Genomic DNA, 14976 nt, shown 5'->3' on the forward strand with positions numbered 1-14976 from the left:
CCAAAAAAAAAAGAAAGAAATAAAAAAGAGTGTGCCAAGAACTGTGAGTGCTCCAATAGGACGAATTTCATTTAGCACTTAGTTTTAGGCTGATTGGAAGCCAGACCCTCAGGCAGCAGCTTCTAAAGTATGCAAATATATACACTCCTGTAGGGCCACAATCATAATTCCTTCTGGCCTCCAGACTAGATCTAGAGGTGTCCTCTGGACAAGAGAGCAAAAACTGGGGCTCCACATTAAGTGCATGACCTCTTCTCTTGGGGGGGGGTCTCATCAAGCTATGGTGAGGCCATGGTGATGGCTCAAGGATACTGTCTCCCTGCTTACATTCCCTGGGTACACCTCCCCAACCTTCAGATGTGTGGGAAATCTACAGCCTGTCCCCCAGGCTGAAACCCCAGGCTAAGTAAACAGGCCTTATTCAGGGAAAGACAGGTTGTGTTTCAGTCTGCGGTCTGTGAAGTGCCCTGAGCATGATGGCTTACTAATAACTGTTCTTTGCATTGCTACCTTTCTAGGATGCTTAGGAACTCCAGCTCCCACCCCCCGACCCCAGCCACCATGACCAAGCAACCAAAGGGTGTTCCCTGTGTGGACTGCACATGCCCACTGGTCAGCTAGTATAGCAGTAGGGCATGCTCGCTGACCTCAGAAAGGCAGTGGGAAAATGTTTTGACGTGTGTCCACGAGTTTCAGGAATAGTGCGGTAGTGCCTTGTCTGGGAGTGCATGCTGGTTTTTGGTCGGCTGTGGGACAGTACCATGACCTCTCATGTTCACCTGTCCCAGACAGGGAGAAGGAGAGTGCTGCAAACACCCACACTCTGGCTTTAGCGAGGCAATGGGATAGGGCCACATCCATGGAGCTCAGTCTTAAACAGTCAATAAAGAATTGTGATACTGGAATTCTATCCTGCTGTCTTCCAAATGGCAACTGTTTAGTTTTCCTTTACATAAAAATGTACAAAAGACCAATGGAGAAAAAGAGTAGTTTCTCTCCCAGTATAACTGTGTCTCCCTGGATTCTATTTTAGCAAACCAAAAGGGACAAATTGGTTGAAGAAAGAGAAAATTCTAAGTCTTTAACAGATCATGACAAAAACAGAGCTAAATAATTATTTCTAAGAAAATGAAATTACTTTTTATCACTACACACTGAATGGCTTTCCCGACTGTCCCTTGTAAGTCCATAATAGCACTGTGTCACAGAACACACAATTCCTGACAATAGACGATACAACAGAAAAAAAATTAGTCTCCTGTGTGCAAAATAAAACTTTCATAACAATGGGCAATTCATGCCTTGCTCTCTCTAGACCTTTGCCAAACAGAATACCAGCACAGGCTAATTATGTGAGCTAGTTGAAAATTGTGTGCATAATGGAAATACATTCCCCTAAAGAACAGCTGAGAAGAGGTCTCAGCACCAGATCCAAAACAATAGAAAAAAGTGAGAGAGCAAACATGAGGGCATATGCACAGGCATTCTCATTAGCACACGGTAGCTAACCATTTTTGTTGCTGCACATAATAAAGTTGTTCAATTCTGGCCTTGAAAAAAAAAACACCTTCCATGATTAAAGAATTCTCTCTCATGCTGACTCAAGTGCTTTGCTCCAACGTACAGCTATGGATCATCCTTACATTGAGGACTTATTGTCACTTCAGGGAGCCAAAACAGTTTATGTCAGAGAGAATGTTGAAGAAAGTTAAAGGCAACTTTCATGCGCTTTCATGTGGTTTCATCAGGCAAGGAGTACAACCAGCTTGTCACAAGGTACGGTGGAGCAGGGACTCATTTTCCCAAGTTCTACATTTTGCACGTCTGCGCAATGCCTGATGCAGGGAGCCTGCAGTAGGTTTGGGATTTGAGATCCATGGGAGAATTTTCAGAAAAATACCTGTACACCTCCACACCCAATAAACAAACCAACAGCTACCATGTGATCAAAACACACATGTGGCACCATCTGTAACGCATTAACTCCTTTAAGTCCACTCCGAAAGTCAATAAATTTATCATGCAGGTAGAGAAGCATTTACAAGAGTTTCTTCTACCAATCTATGGTAAGTGAGGGTCCTGGAAGGAATGATGACCCACTCAACTGTGTCATTTAAGAGAAGTTTCAGAAAGGGACTTTTTCAAGAGGCCTGGGGGCTGGATGTTGGGAAATCCAAATACAATGTCAGGGAGTTGATAACAGCTTATTCCTGAGCTGAAGGGTCCTAGGAGAGAGTGAAGGCAGAAGAAAAGAGAAAGAGACACCTAACAAAGGTCATGATCTTCATTCAAGATGCAGCACTTTCCTCTGGTCAAGAAGGTAGTGAACCTACAGCAACAACACAAAGAAAGATCCTTTTTCCTCCCTCTTCTTTCTTTTCTCCTTCTGGTGTTCCCTCTGGGTCAAAGCCAATGAAAACCAGATGACAAAAGGAGCAAGGAGTATACTGATGAAGTCCTCATGGGTCAACATTCCAGGGCAAAGAAAGGCACAGACTAAACTGTAGCAAAGGGAAAAAAAAAAAAAAAAAGGTGTGGCAGTTGGAAGGTACAAGGCCCAGTGGATTTCTCCAGGAAGTACAGGGTCCATCGGTTGGACCCTACAGGATTGGATTGTCAAACCAGATTAACTCAAATCAGATATCTTTTTTTTTTAAATCTTTTTTTTTAAATTTTATTTTTATTTTTTATGATAGTCACAGAGAGAGAGAGAGAGAGAGGCACAGACACAGGCAGAGGGAGAAGCAGGCTCCATGCACCGGGAGCCCGATGTGGGATTCGATCCCGGGTCTCCAGGATCGCACCCTGGGCCAAAGGCAGGCGCCAAACTGCTGTGCCACCCAGGGATCCCCAAATCAGATATCTTAACCAGTATCAGGCTTCTCTAATAATTTCGAGGACCCAGGCAGTCAAGAGGCTCAGATAAAGCAGAGATGCCTAGGACATCAGGGGTGGTCACCCTGGTCCTGTCTTCCTGCACTGGACATGCGCCTCTAGCCTAGAATAGTAGCTGAGGTCTCCAAGTGAGATCCGCAGGGTTCCTTACACAGCAGGAACATTTCTACTAGAAAACAGTTACCTTTTATGCCCAGAAAGTTGGATAATCTATGTGCCATTCTCCAGGGAGACCTGCTTCGCAGATCCTAGGTTCACCTGAGTATAATTAATACTAAAAGCAACTCAGCTTAGTTCTCTGAGGAAGATTACAGGTGTACCACAGCACCCACCCCCTACATGCACATCCTTCATCCAGAACTGTCAGACTCTGCTCCTCCAGGTGCAATCAAGGCAGTACCACTCCCATCAGACTCTTAGGCCACCAGGGGCTCTTGTATATTTGAAGCTTGGAGCTTTCAGGTCTCCCTTCCCAGTATGAAGAAAATGGTATATGAAACTCTTTAAATACGGATTGGAAGCATGTGGGTGTGGGGGGTGAGGGGGGAAGTGGAAGGTGAACCACAGCTAGGACTAAGGATAAATCTTCTAACCTCCTGGAATTATAAGGGATTCAGTACAAGTGTACATTTTTTCTAGGATAGTGTCCATAATGCTTCCAGGTTTTTTCAAAAAGACTGAAGGCCTATAAAAGTCTAGCCAGTAAAACCAAATGGAGTCTTCAGAACATGTGGATCCAAGGACAGATAAATTGAGTCCCCTCCTATCAGGGTCTGTCTGACCCTGGTCTGCACTGTCTACCCCTCATCCACCCTCCTTACCAGAGAGAGCTTCTCACAGCTCAAAGTGAAGCCTGAGAATGAACACAGTCTTATTTTCCAAATGGTTTCAAAGCAGCTGTAAAATACTTTGACCACAAAACACTTACTTTAAAATTAAATTAAGGGACACCTGGATAGCTCAGTGGTTGAGCATCTGCCTTTGGATCAGGGTGTGATGCCGGGGTCCTGGGATCGAGTCCCACATTAGGCTCCCCACAGGGAGCCTGCTTCTCCCTCTGCCTATGTCTCTGCTTCTCTCTCTGTGTCTCTCATGAATAAATAAATAAAATCATCTAAAAAATCAAATGCAAAAAGTAGAACTTACCTTTTTGCTTTGCTATATAATCTCTGAAAGCCATCTCGCAGACTTTTGCACATTTCTGTCAGCTGGAGCGATTTCTCATTCGGATATATGCTGTTTTACGAAAGAGATTTTTAAAAGAGTGATTTAAAATGAGAGGTATAAGATGATGTTAACATTCAAATTTAATTGATAAAGTGTGCCCCAATGAAGTCTGATTTTCATTCCATTACTGAATGCCTCCATGAAAAAGGAAATTGATCTTTTCACCTCTGACAGGTCTAAATTAAAAAAAAAAAAGTTGACACTGTAGAGTCAAATAGAAAAGAACTCTATGGAAGACTTCATATTTTCAGGTTTTCATATTTTGCGGTTAGTATTTACAACACACACATCACTGAACAGTTTTCATCACTGCCATCCATAAACACTTCATTTTTAAAAGACGTTGTCTCTGGCAGCAAGCATGCAAACACAAGAGATCAATAGTCTCTCCAAAAAGAAAGCAAAGTAAATCTGGCCCTTGATTATGGTAATAGCTATAAGAGCTTGTTGCTGTTTTTTCATGAACTTAGAAAATTGGAGTTGGAAAGAAACAGAATCAAGAAGAATGTTAAGGAAATGGATCACGGAGTCGGGTGGCCTCACGAGCCTCGAAGACACACGTGTGCTTTTTCATCATTCCAGACATCAGCTTCCACATTTCTAGTCTGACCTCCTACAGTTACTGTCCTGATAGATACACAACATAGAAAACAATGTAAAGCACTTGGTACCATGGTGGACACCATAAATCCTCAAAAAAAAAAAAAATCCGCTCTCACTTTCCTTAGACTTCAAAAACATGCATACAATTCTGACTTGGCCTTAAATGCATTTATTTAATCATCCTGAAGGTATTTACTGAGAATCTCATGTAGGCTGGGGGCCAGCACAGGATGCTTCAGTAGATAAAGAGACATGGTCCCTCCCCGGTGGAGCACGCAGTCTGGTCAGGGAGCAACATATTCATCAAAGAACCATATCAATGAATGCAGAACTATGAACCGTGATTGGGATCATTAAAACAGCAGGGGGTACCATGGTACCACGGTGGTGTGTACTGGGGAGACCTCTGCCTCCTGGGGGGGAGACGGAGACAGTGTTGTTCAGGTCAGAGACTGCAAGGATAAGGTAAGTGAGGTAGGTGAACTTTGGGATGTGGGGGGAACGTTCCAGGCAGAGGAAAAAGCATGTGCCAAGGCTCCAGAATGGGAGGCAGGGCAGCCCACAGTGTCTGAGGAACTGAAAGAAGGCAGGTGGGGCTCATGGCAGAAAGGGGAAAAGATGTGTGGAGTAGCAAGGAGGGGCCAGAGCACACAGGCCTGCTCGGGGTGACAGTCTACCCTAACAACAAGGGGAAGCAGGGGAGTCCTGTGGCCCGTACGTACATTTGAAGAGCTCGCTTTGCTGAGAAATGAGATGAGGGGAGGCAGGGCTGCCAAAAAGGTGGGCAGGTTAGGAGAGGGAGGAAGGCAGTCTGTTTTCCTAGTAAGGATACAACGGAACACGATGTGACAACCCCCAACCGGCAGGTGCAGGTCCTTCCCTGCTCTACTCCAAAGTGCCCACCGCACAGCTGGGTGGCTTTCCTGGGCAGCTGTGCTCCCTGCAATTTAAGGACCCAGCAGGTCTTCGGTCTCATGGCACCTTCATTCCAACAACCTGCTTCCAAAACGGGAGTGGCAGGGGAAAGAAAGTGCTGGAAAGCCCTAACCCGTACCTGCCTGTGGAGCCCAGCCAGCACTTGGCACAGGCCCGACCCCACAGCAAAGCAGGGATCAGAAGCTGACAGTCTTGAGATCTGTTCTGGAGGTGAGACTCACAGGATTTCTTAAGATATTGGATACAGGAAGTGAGGGAGCAAGAGGTAGGAGGCAGAGATAGACAAAGGCAGCTTCGTAATTAATTCTCCGAGAGTTCTCAGAAACGCCTTCTAAAAACACTGTCCACAGAGAACATACAGGCTCACAAAATCCCTCTTTATCCTGATGGGATTTTTCTCCCCCCTCCCCACCATGTCCTTCCTCCTTCTCCTTCCTCTGTCTTCAGGCCTGACCTTCTGTGCTTTCTGAATACATTATCGTACCTTCCAAGGATTTGTTTATTTCTAATCTGCTGTGTATTTTATTCAGGCAGCACCGTTAATGAAGTGAATTACCAAGCCAACAGTGCTTTGAATTATGATGGCTTTGCAATTCTGAATTGTGCAACTGTGACAAGCAGGCACCAATAGGATTTAGTGTCCTACAACTTTCCTTAAATTGGAGAGTATCTTTTGTTAATAAAAAGAACAGTTTTGCCCAACGAAAATCAACATAAGATCCATGGAAAGCAAATGAGAGTGCATGTGGTGTAAAGTGAAGATGAGAGCATGAAGTCATGGGGAGAAACAGGGTCTGAGGTACCAGTAGGGCCAGCCTTTAGGGTTTCCTCTTTATAAAGAATCTTTATTCAATACAGTAGCTATAGGGATGTTATAGGTTGAATGTCTATGCCTCCCAGAATTCGTATGTTGAAATTCCGACCTCCAAGGTGATGGTATTATGAGGTGGGACCCCGGAGCACCTGGATGGCTCAGTCATTTGGGCTCTGCCTTTGGCTCAGGTCATGATCTCAGGGTCCTGGGATGGAGCCCTGCATCAGGCTCCCTGGCCTGCTTCTCCCTCTCCCTCTGCCTGCCACACCTCTTGCTTGTGTTCTCTCTCACTGTCAAATAAATAAATAAAATCTTAAAAAAAAAAAAAGAAGTGGGACCCTTGGGAGGTTCTGAAGACATGATGGGGGGGGGGCATTTGTGAATGCAATTAGTGCCCTTATAAAATCAGCCTGAGAGTCTCCATCCCCTTCTGTCTTGTGAGGTCACAGCGAGAGAAGGCCACCTCTGATCAAGTGGGTCCTCACCAGATCTGAAGGTGCCATGATCTTGGACTTCCAGCTGCCAGAGCAGGGAAATGCACTGACAGTTGTTTCCTGTTACAGCAGCCAGAACAGACTAAGTAAGACAAGGGGATATGCAGGATGTGCACATAAATGCCTGACATTCAGAAGCCACTAAATCCAAGTCAGGTTTTTACTCTCATAACACATCATAGTATTCCTTCCTCAAACGATTCATGGTTATTAACGTGGGGGGGCAGAAACTTGTCCCCCCCCAGAAGTTGTGTCACTGTGAAAGGGTAAGGGAAGCCCCTTTTCTCTTTGCTTCCTGTTTCTCTCCTGCCTGCTTTCATTCAGTCTTCAGAGTTTTATTCCTTTCATCTAATGTCCTTAAAACCTGCCTAGGAAAATACTAAGATACTCACATGCAGGATCCATAAACTTCAGACATTTGCCTATGTTAGGCATCTGATCAATACAGACCCTTTCACTGCCCTCTAGAGAAGTCTCTCCATTCATGCTGTTAGCAACTATGTCTGTCATTCACAGAGGCAGAAATACATATGAATAATGTAACTGCCATGTTTTAAAATGCCTGAATACCTGAGACCCTAAAAGACAACAGGAGTCCCAGGAAACATGGAGAGGCTAAGGCCCTTGGGGAGAAGGCAGGATGGCCTGGTTAGCTTGCCAGACCTCTGTGCTGTGTGAGTGAGAATTAGATGTTGCTTGCATCTGAGCTCTTTCCGAGGACCACGAAGGAATTACTTGCTCTTGGACAAGGGAAAGAAGAAACCCTGTCAGCTCTGATTTGAGAGAAGACATGACCTGTGGACAGATCCTCTCAGAGAAGCTGGCGTCCATCGCCAATGAAGACATTGGAGTCCTCCCTAACCTCTGATTTGGGGACATCTCTCAGACAGGTTAAAAGAGAGAAAGTCAGAAGTGATCAAGGTGCAAGAAGGAATTCTAAAGACTCAGAGTCAGAGGTAACCTGGTGGAACAAGAGATTGCCACAAGGCAGTTGTGGGCTGATGAGTAACCCAGAAAAGATTCTCAGGGATCAGGTTAGAAAGGCCCATCTGAAAGAATCGGGTAGGGATCCCTGGGTGGCGCAGTGGTTTAGCGCCTACCTTTGGCCCAGGGCGCGATCCTGGAGACCCGGAATTGAATCCCACGTTGGGCTCCCGGTGCATGGAGACTGCTTCTCCCTCTGCCTATGTCTCTGCCTCTCTCTCTCTCTCTCTCTCTCTCTCTCTCTCTCTGTGTGTGTGTGACTATCATAAATAAAAATTTAAAAAAAATTGAAAGGATTGGGTGTCAGGGAGAACTTGGAATTGTAATACAGGGGTGAACTTGAAATGGGTCTTATATTATTACATCACAGCCTGCTGCCGGGAGCTCCCTGTCAGGCAGAAGTCCAAGATATCAGGTGAGGGGGACCCCCCTCTAAAACCAACTCAAGTTGGTGGTCTGAGCAGCTGGCTCTAGGAAATCAGGAGGGCTCCCAGATAAGCTCTACTCACCAAACACTGTGGGACCAGACCTTCCCAAGTTCAAAATTCTCATTTCTGTTTCAGTCAACTCTGAGACTATTTTTTTAATTCAATTTCCATTTTCTGGGGAAGGCCCTTCTAAAATACTTCTTACTGGGATGCCTGGGTAGCTCAGCATTTGAACATCTGCCTTTGGCTCAGGGTGTGATCCCAGAGTCCCACATTGGGCTTCATGGGGGAGCCTGCTTCTCCCTCTGTCTATGTCTCTGCCTCTCTCTCTCATGAATAAAAAAATCTTTAAATAAATAAATACACACACACATACATACATACATACATACTTCTTACCAAAATCAGGCAAAGAAAAAGATCACACAACATATGGTCCACCAAGCTCCCCAGTTGAGAGTGCCCCCAGGATGAGTCACAGAAGAGACAGAGGCCGCCTTCCTGGAGATGCACTAGACCTTGGACCAAGTTAGCACGTGAAACCTCCCAGACCAGGGAGCAGAGGGGGCTCTAACTACCTCGCCAATGCCTCTTTAATCCCTGCATGATAAGATCACAGCCTCTGCTCATGGGTCGATGAGCAAGATTGCCCACCTGCTCGTTTGTGACATTCGTGGCATGTTCACAGCGCTCTCAATTCCTGGCTAAGTTTGCACTCTGTCACTTCGACCTTGCAAAGCTGCAGTGACAGCCCCTGGCATGACACAATGCTATACCTGAGCCCTGAGGGATCACACAGGTAGGTGGTTGGTGCCTTGATAAATTCATGGTGTCCAATCTGGGAGGTCTTTGGTCCACCTTGATGATTCCATTACATGTCACCAGCGAGCCTCCCCCTCCCATTTTCCTCAGTGGCTACCTACCCATTTACCAGCAACTGCCCTCCAAACTTCTCACCTAGTCGTGTGTCCTAGCTCAGAGAAAAACACCGCCACCAGGAGTGAACCGATCGTTAGGGATCTATCATCCTTACCTTCCATCTCAGAGAAAAAAAAAAAAGTCTCTGCTCAACAGAAGGATAATCCACCTGCCACATCCCATCCCTCCCTGTCTCCTCAGAGATTTGGGCCCATCCCTTCCTTCTGCTCCCTACTGAATCTTCACTCTTTCCTGCCCACTGCCCACCCTAAGGTCAAAACCAAACAAAAATCATTCTGCTCTTCTCCTTGACCTATTGCCTGTCTCTCCTTCAAGTTGCATGGGGCTGCTGTCACTTTTCCTACAAATCCACTAAACTGTCCTTGGGAAGCATCACCTAAGCCAGGGGGTATTTTAGTCCTCTTCCTCGACCTCCCAGTAGCTGAACTGCAGAGCCCCGACTCTGCGCCTGGTCCCCATCACCGTCCTCTCTCCTCGTCCTTCTACCCCTGCTCCCCAGGGTTCTTCTCATTCTGCCCTTTACTTTTATGTAACTGGCTGGTGTTCAGGGACAGCATTCCCTGGGACTCACTCCAGATCTCTTATCTTCTCAGCCTGCCTGTTTTCTCCAAACATCTCAATCAACCTCAGTCCCTTCTGCTCCATCCTCACTGCCCCTGAGGGGGTTGGTGCATGTGCACATTTGATGACGCCATTTCCCTGTGCAAAGTCCTTCCGTGACCCCTGTCACCCTCGGGACATGCTCTCCACTCCCTGGCTGGACATACAGAGCCACCTAGGACCCAGCTCCTAAACTCCAGTCTCATCTTTTGCTGACAGTTTGCTAACTGCTAAGTGGTACAAATTCCTCTTTCTCCATTCCTCCCAAATCTTGTATTATGGATTCTGACTGCTTTTATTATTTAATTATAGAATTTATTTGTTTGGTTCTGGCAAGCAACCCTTCAGGCACATTTTCATCACTTGGCTGTGTGAGGGGGGAAAACATCTTTATAATAAGATTTTGGGGAAAACATACGCAAAAACAAGCACTTCTGCTATCATTATCTGTGTGGCTGGTATGCTTTTAAAATGCTGTCTTTTTAAGTCAGTCTGGAGTTGAAAGTGATCACTTTACAAAACTACCCGGCAAAATTTCACAGAAAAGCAAAAAGCATAAGGATTACACAGCTCCTGCAAAAGGATAAAAATTAAGCCTCTGATGATGCAAAGAATATCATCTCTTAAAAAATATGCCAAGTGATTCAATCCCTATGAGATAATGTCACCAGTACTTAGTGGGCATCCACAAGGACCTTTAAATGTAGAGTTTACATCACCTTCTGAGCATGATTTGTAATGAATGCCATCATGCAAGTGGTCCCCTGGAGAAGTAAAACATCCCAAAGAATAATCTGCCTGTAGCTAAGGACTTTCAAGAACATCCAAATTCTATTTACAGTGACCATAAGGGGACAAAACTAGAGTGTGAATCTAAATGAGCAGCTTTTAAAGCCTTATCAATTTTACTCTCTCTGAAAAAAAATTTTTTTAAAGATTTTATTTATTTATGAGAGAGAGAGAGAGAGAGAGGCAGAGACACAGGCAGAGGGAGAAGCAGTCTCCACGCAGGCAGCCCGACATGGGACTCCATCCTGGGTCTCCAGGATTACGCCCTGGGCTGAAGGCAGTGCTGAACCACTGAGCCACCCGGGCTGCCCTGAAAAAAAAATTTTTTTTTTTTACTCTCTCTGAAGAAACAGTGTTTTAACAGATGGAGAGTGCAGCCTAATAATGGAAAGCCCAAAGAATAAGAATTCTTCCAATTACTCCTTTTGCTCTTTCCCCACTCCTGGGAAGAGGAGCCGATGAGCCAAGAGGCCCTCCCAACCACCAGCAGAAACCCCCCTGAAGAGAGGTGTAAGAGATGATAGTGACCACCTGTGCTCTGACTCTGAAGTCAGCAAGCAAAATTTTAATTATAATGTGCCCTCTCTCCCTCACCATACAGTTTCCCTGAGGAACAAAGGCAAGTACCCAGCTCACTGGAGAGTTTGATTATTCTCTGAGTTTACTTAACTCTGGTCTGCCCTTGAGATATCAAACATGCCCAGGCAATGATAAAACCATGCCTTGGTGCCTACAGAGATGAAGGGCAGACCCTGGCCTGCCTGTTTGTTTAGTTATTCGTCATCAATCAATGGAGCCCAAAGCATGTGCCACTGAGGATGGTGGCTACTGGAGATAGGACAGTGACTGAGACAGTGTCCCTGAGACCTTAGAGCAGAGAGTCTGGCAAGGAGGTAAGGACACACTAACCATGCTGACTTTCCAGAATGAATGCTGCTTATTTTCTATAACCATATGCATGAACCATGAATCTGTATTTTGGTGGATGTCATTTAATTCAAAATACCAGAAAGTGCTTTTAGAACGACCACCACAGAACTTCACTCTTATACACGAACAGTGCAGCCGAATGAAATTGCAGAAATTTCTGCTAACAATCTCTACTTTTCACCTTAACACTTGCCTGTCTTATGTTACCCTTGACAAAGATTAATTAGGTAGCTCTCTACACTCCTAAATCAGAAACCGTAATGTATTCTGGCCTGCTACCCCTGTTGAAAGACAGTTTTCAAAAATGTAAAGTCATAAATCTCATACAGATATCAAATGAACACGTGTTAAAGATTTTAAGTCTATTCATAATGAGAAAATCAGTTCAAAGGAGAAGCCACAGTACAGGCACATTTATGGATCAGGAATATTGAGATGAATGTGCAAATAGGGGCGAAACAGGTAGAGAGGGGCGGGAAAGTCAATTGGACCTCTACCAGGTAGGACGTAATTTGCATATTTATAGACAAGAATGATTTTTGCATTGCTGAGTTAACTACAACTTACAGAGTTGTAAAACTGCTCCCAGAGGATCAGAATCAGATAATTCAGAGGTGTATGATCTGAACAAGGCAAACTTATTCACTGAAGCACAAAATTTCCCCTAGACCATTAACAGTATCCCTACCCATCGCTATAATGTTGATGGAAAGACCCACAGTAATGAACCTAATAGATTCCCACTTCTGCTACATTTCAGCCCGCCCACTCCACAGCTTGCCCCAAGGGGAACAGGTGGACCAGGCTTAGATATGAGTCCTTTGGGACAGAAAGGAAGCACTGAGTTCTTCAAAGGTTGAAGTAATTTACCAAAAGGACAAGTCTGAGATATGAAGATTAATTAAAACTTCAAATCCAGATGAGCAATAGTAGTGACAAAATTGAGATGAGATAAAAGAGAAGCACATTGGGAACAAATGGAAGAGAAGTGACTGGCACTGGAGTATCTGTGTCTCATTTCACTGTCCTCGTGTGAGACCCTTGGGACTTGAGATAAACTCAAATGTGTAGGGTCGGGGTGGAATTCATCCATGGTGCAGTGTTTCTAAGCATTTTTAAACCCGTCTCCAACAATATTTTCTTGCTCGATACAGCCAAAATTCTTTTGACTTTTCTTGAATGTGTTTTGAATTTGAAATTATTGGATAGCCTGAGTATACTTGTAATGCTAATATCCGTATTCCTTGATGCAGACATTCTGATCTGCCCTCCTGGCTAAGCGTAAAGATCCTAGGAGCAGAATCTACTGCATGGTCATTAGGTGCCAGGCGCTGTTTTTAACACATAATACATGTATCATCTCATTTATTCCTTGCAATGAATAGACAGGGTAGGCCCTGTGTCCATTTAACAGATGAGGAAAACAGAGCCTGGTAAGATTCAAGATACACCTAAAATCAACTCTGCTAGTTAGAACTGGAGTGGGTTCGCTATGGTTCTGGGTTCTTAACCACTATGCTATCTACCTCCACTAATAGGGGGAACAATCTGTCCTTCAGTGGAGAGCTATTCACCATCTATGGCAATACCCACCTGGAGGTGACCTGATTCTGAATCTATGGGGGCTGATGAAGACCCTCTCCTTGACCAAACTCTAGTCATGCCCCTCTGAACTTTTTCAACTAGACCCCATCCTTGGGCATCTCCTTAACAGTTCCATTTTAGCAAAGAATTCTGCTCTGGTCAGGTTAGCCAGAAACCCTCATCTTCCACATGCGGTCATCCTGAGTATCTGACCAAATTCCTCATCCCTCACCATCCCCCAGGTGGTATCTGACCACCCTGGCCTGCCTCCAGTGAGAATCCTGCCAGGATGCCCCTTACCCTGATGCCTCCTCCTAGTAACCAGGAGACATCTACTAGTTCCTAGTTCCATCCACTAACCCCTGTCCCCAGGTGCTCCTTGGCAATAAACTCCCCCATTTCTTTGTTGTTGTCCTCAGAGTAGAGCCCAATATCTCTCACCTACTTAAACACCCCACTGCAGTGGTCCCCATAACTGAACTGAATAAAGTCTGCCTTCCCATTTTAACAAGGAACATGAATAATTTTTTCTTTAACAGAGCTATTTTGTGATTCTATAAATCGTAGCTAGCTGACAGCAATGCAAAATAATTCTTGTCGATAGGCGTACAAATGAATTATGTCCAGTGCAGAGACAACTCTTCCCCACGGTGGGAAAATTAGGTTTGCCTCGATTTGCACATTCATCTCAATATTCCTGATCTATAAATGTGTTTGTTACTTTGAACTGGATGTTAACAGCTTACCGGTTTCTTTATGGATGAGTTAAACAAATTTCAAAAGTGTTCATTTTTCTATCTGTATGAGAGGCATACTTTTACCTTTTTAATAAAAGTCTCTTTTTTTTTCATAAAATTATCTTCCAGAACTCTGAATGAGAGGGCCAAAGACTTTTTCCAAATTGAATAAACAGATTACCCCGATCAAGGAGATACGCAGTAGTGGCAAACCAACCATATTTCAGATCTCCTGCACACTAGATTCTTAGCTCCAAGAAAGTTATTTAACTCCTCCGTGCTTTCAGCTTTGGGTGCAAAATGGGGATAATGCTACCTCTTTGACAGACCTGATGCAGTCTGCAGGAGATAATGCATGGATTTGATGCAGTCTGTAGGAGATAATGCATGAATGCGCTCAGCACACTGGCTGAAAAAGAGAGCTCACTTAAGCAGGACTCAGGAGGAGTCCTCAAGGAAGCTGTCACTATAGGGGTATCTCTTGAAGCAACACTTCTCAAACTACAGTGTGCCTCTGAAACACCTGTGAGATTTATGAAGATGCTGATTCTGGGTCAGGAGATCTGGGATCAGGCCTCGTAGGTCTGCAGCTCCAACAAGCTTCTAGGTGATGCCAATCCTATTGGACTGAGCATCACACTTGGAGAAACAAAGTCTTCAAAGAACTTGATCATTGGTTAACTTGATCATTGGTCACCTACCCTGACAGTTTCTCATAATAGCTTAGAGGAAAACTTGCAAGATATGCAGGACTGCCTTACAGCCAAAAGCCTTTATGGGAAAAACAATGTGAAAAATTAGAAAAATTTCCACAGTAAAATGAGCTAAGTGACCCTGTCAAGAGTTTGTTGCTGTTTTCAAATTTCCAGATGAAAAGCTCAACAAAAATAATATAAAAGATTTATAGTCCTGAGAACATTTAACATCATTGCTTTCCTGAGTCAAGATGCAGAGCTCATCCTTCCAGGAGCTCTGCTACAGAGAACACACAACTAACCTCTGCTGTCACTAATGCC

General features: G+C 44.6%; 1 protein-coding gene across 3 annotated transcripts in view; it reads right to left on the minus strand.

Moving 5' to 3' along the window:
* Nucleotides 1–14976, minus strand: part of ST8SIA6 (ST8 alpha-N-acetyl-neuraminide alpha-2,8-sialyltransferase 6) — a 238396-nt gene that overhangs the window by 71552 nt on the left and 151868 nt on the right. For all 3 annotated transcript variants that reach the window (XM_055331033.1, XM_055331032.1, XM_055331031.1), the window contains one exon: nt 4042–4131. In XM_055331033.1, the coding sequence (XP_055187008.1) occupies nt 4042–4094 (53 nt within the window). In that variant the 5' untranslated portion in view covers nt 4095–4131. The remainder of the gene's footprint in view (nt 1–4041; nt 4132–14976) is intronic.

The sequence above is a fragment of the Nyctereutes procyonoides genome, unplaced genomic scaffold (assembly GCF_905146905.1).
Source record: "Nyctereutes procyonoides isolate TBG_1078 unplaced genomic scaffold, NYPRO_anot_genome, whole genome shotgun sequence".
In the NCBI taxonomy this organism is placed as follows: Eukaryota; Metazoa; Chordata; class Mammalia; order Carnivora; family Canidae; genus Nyctereutes; species Nyctereutes procyonoides.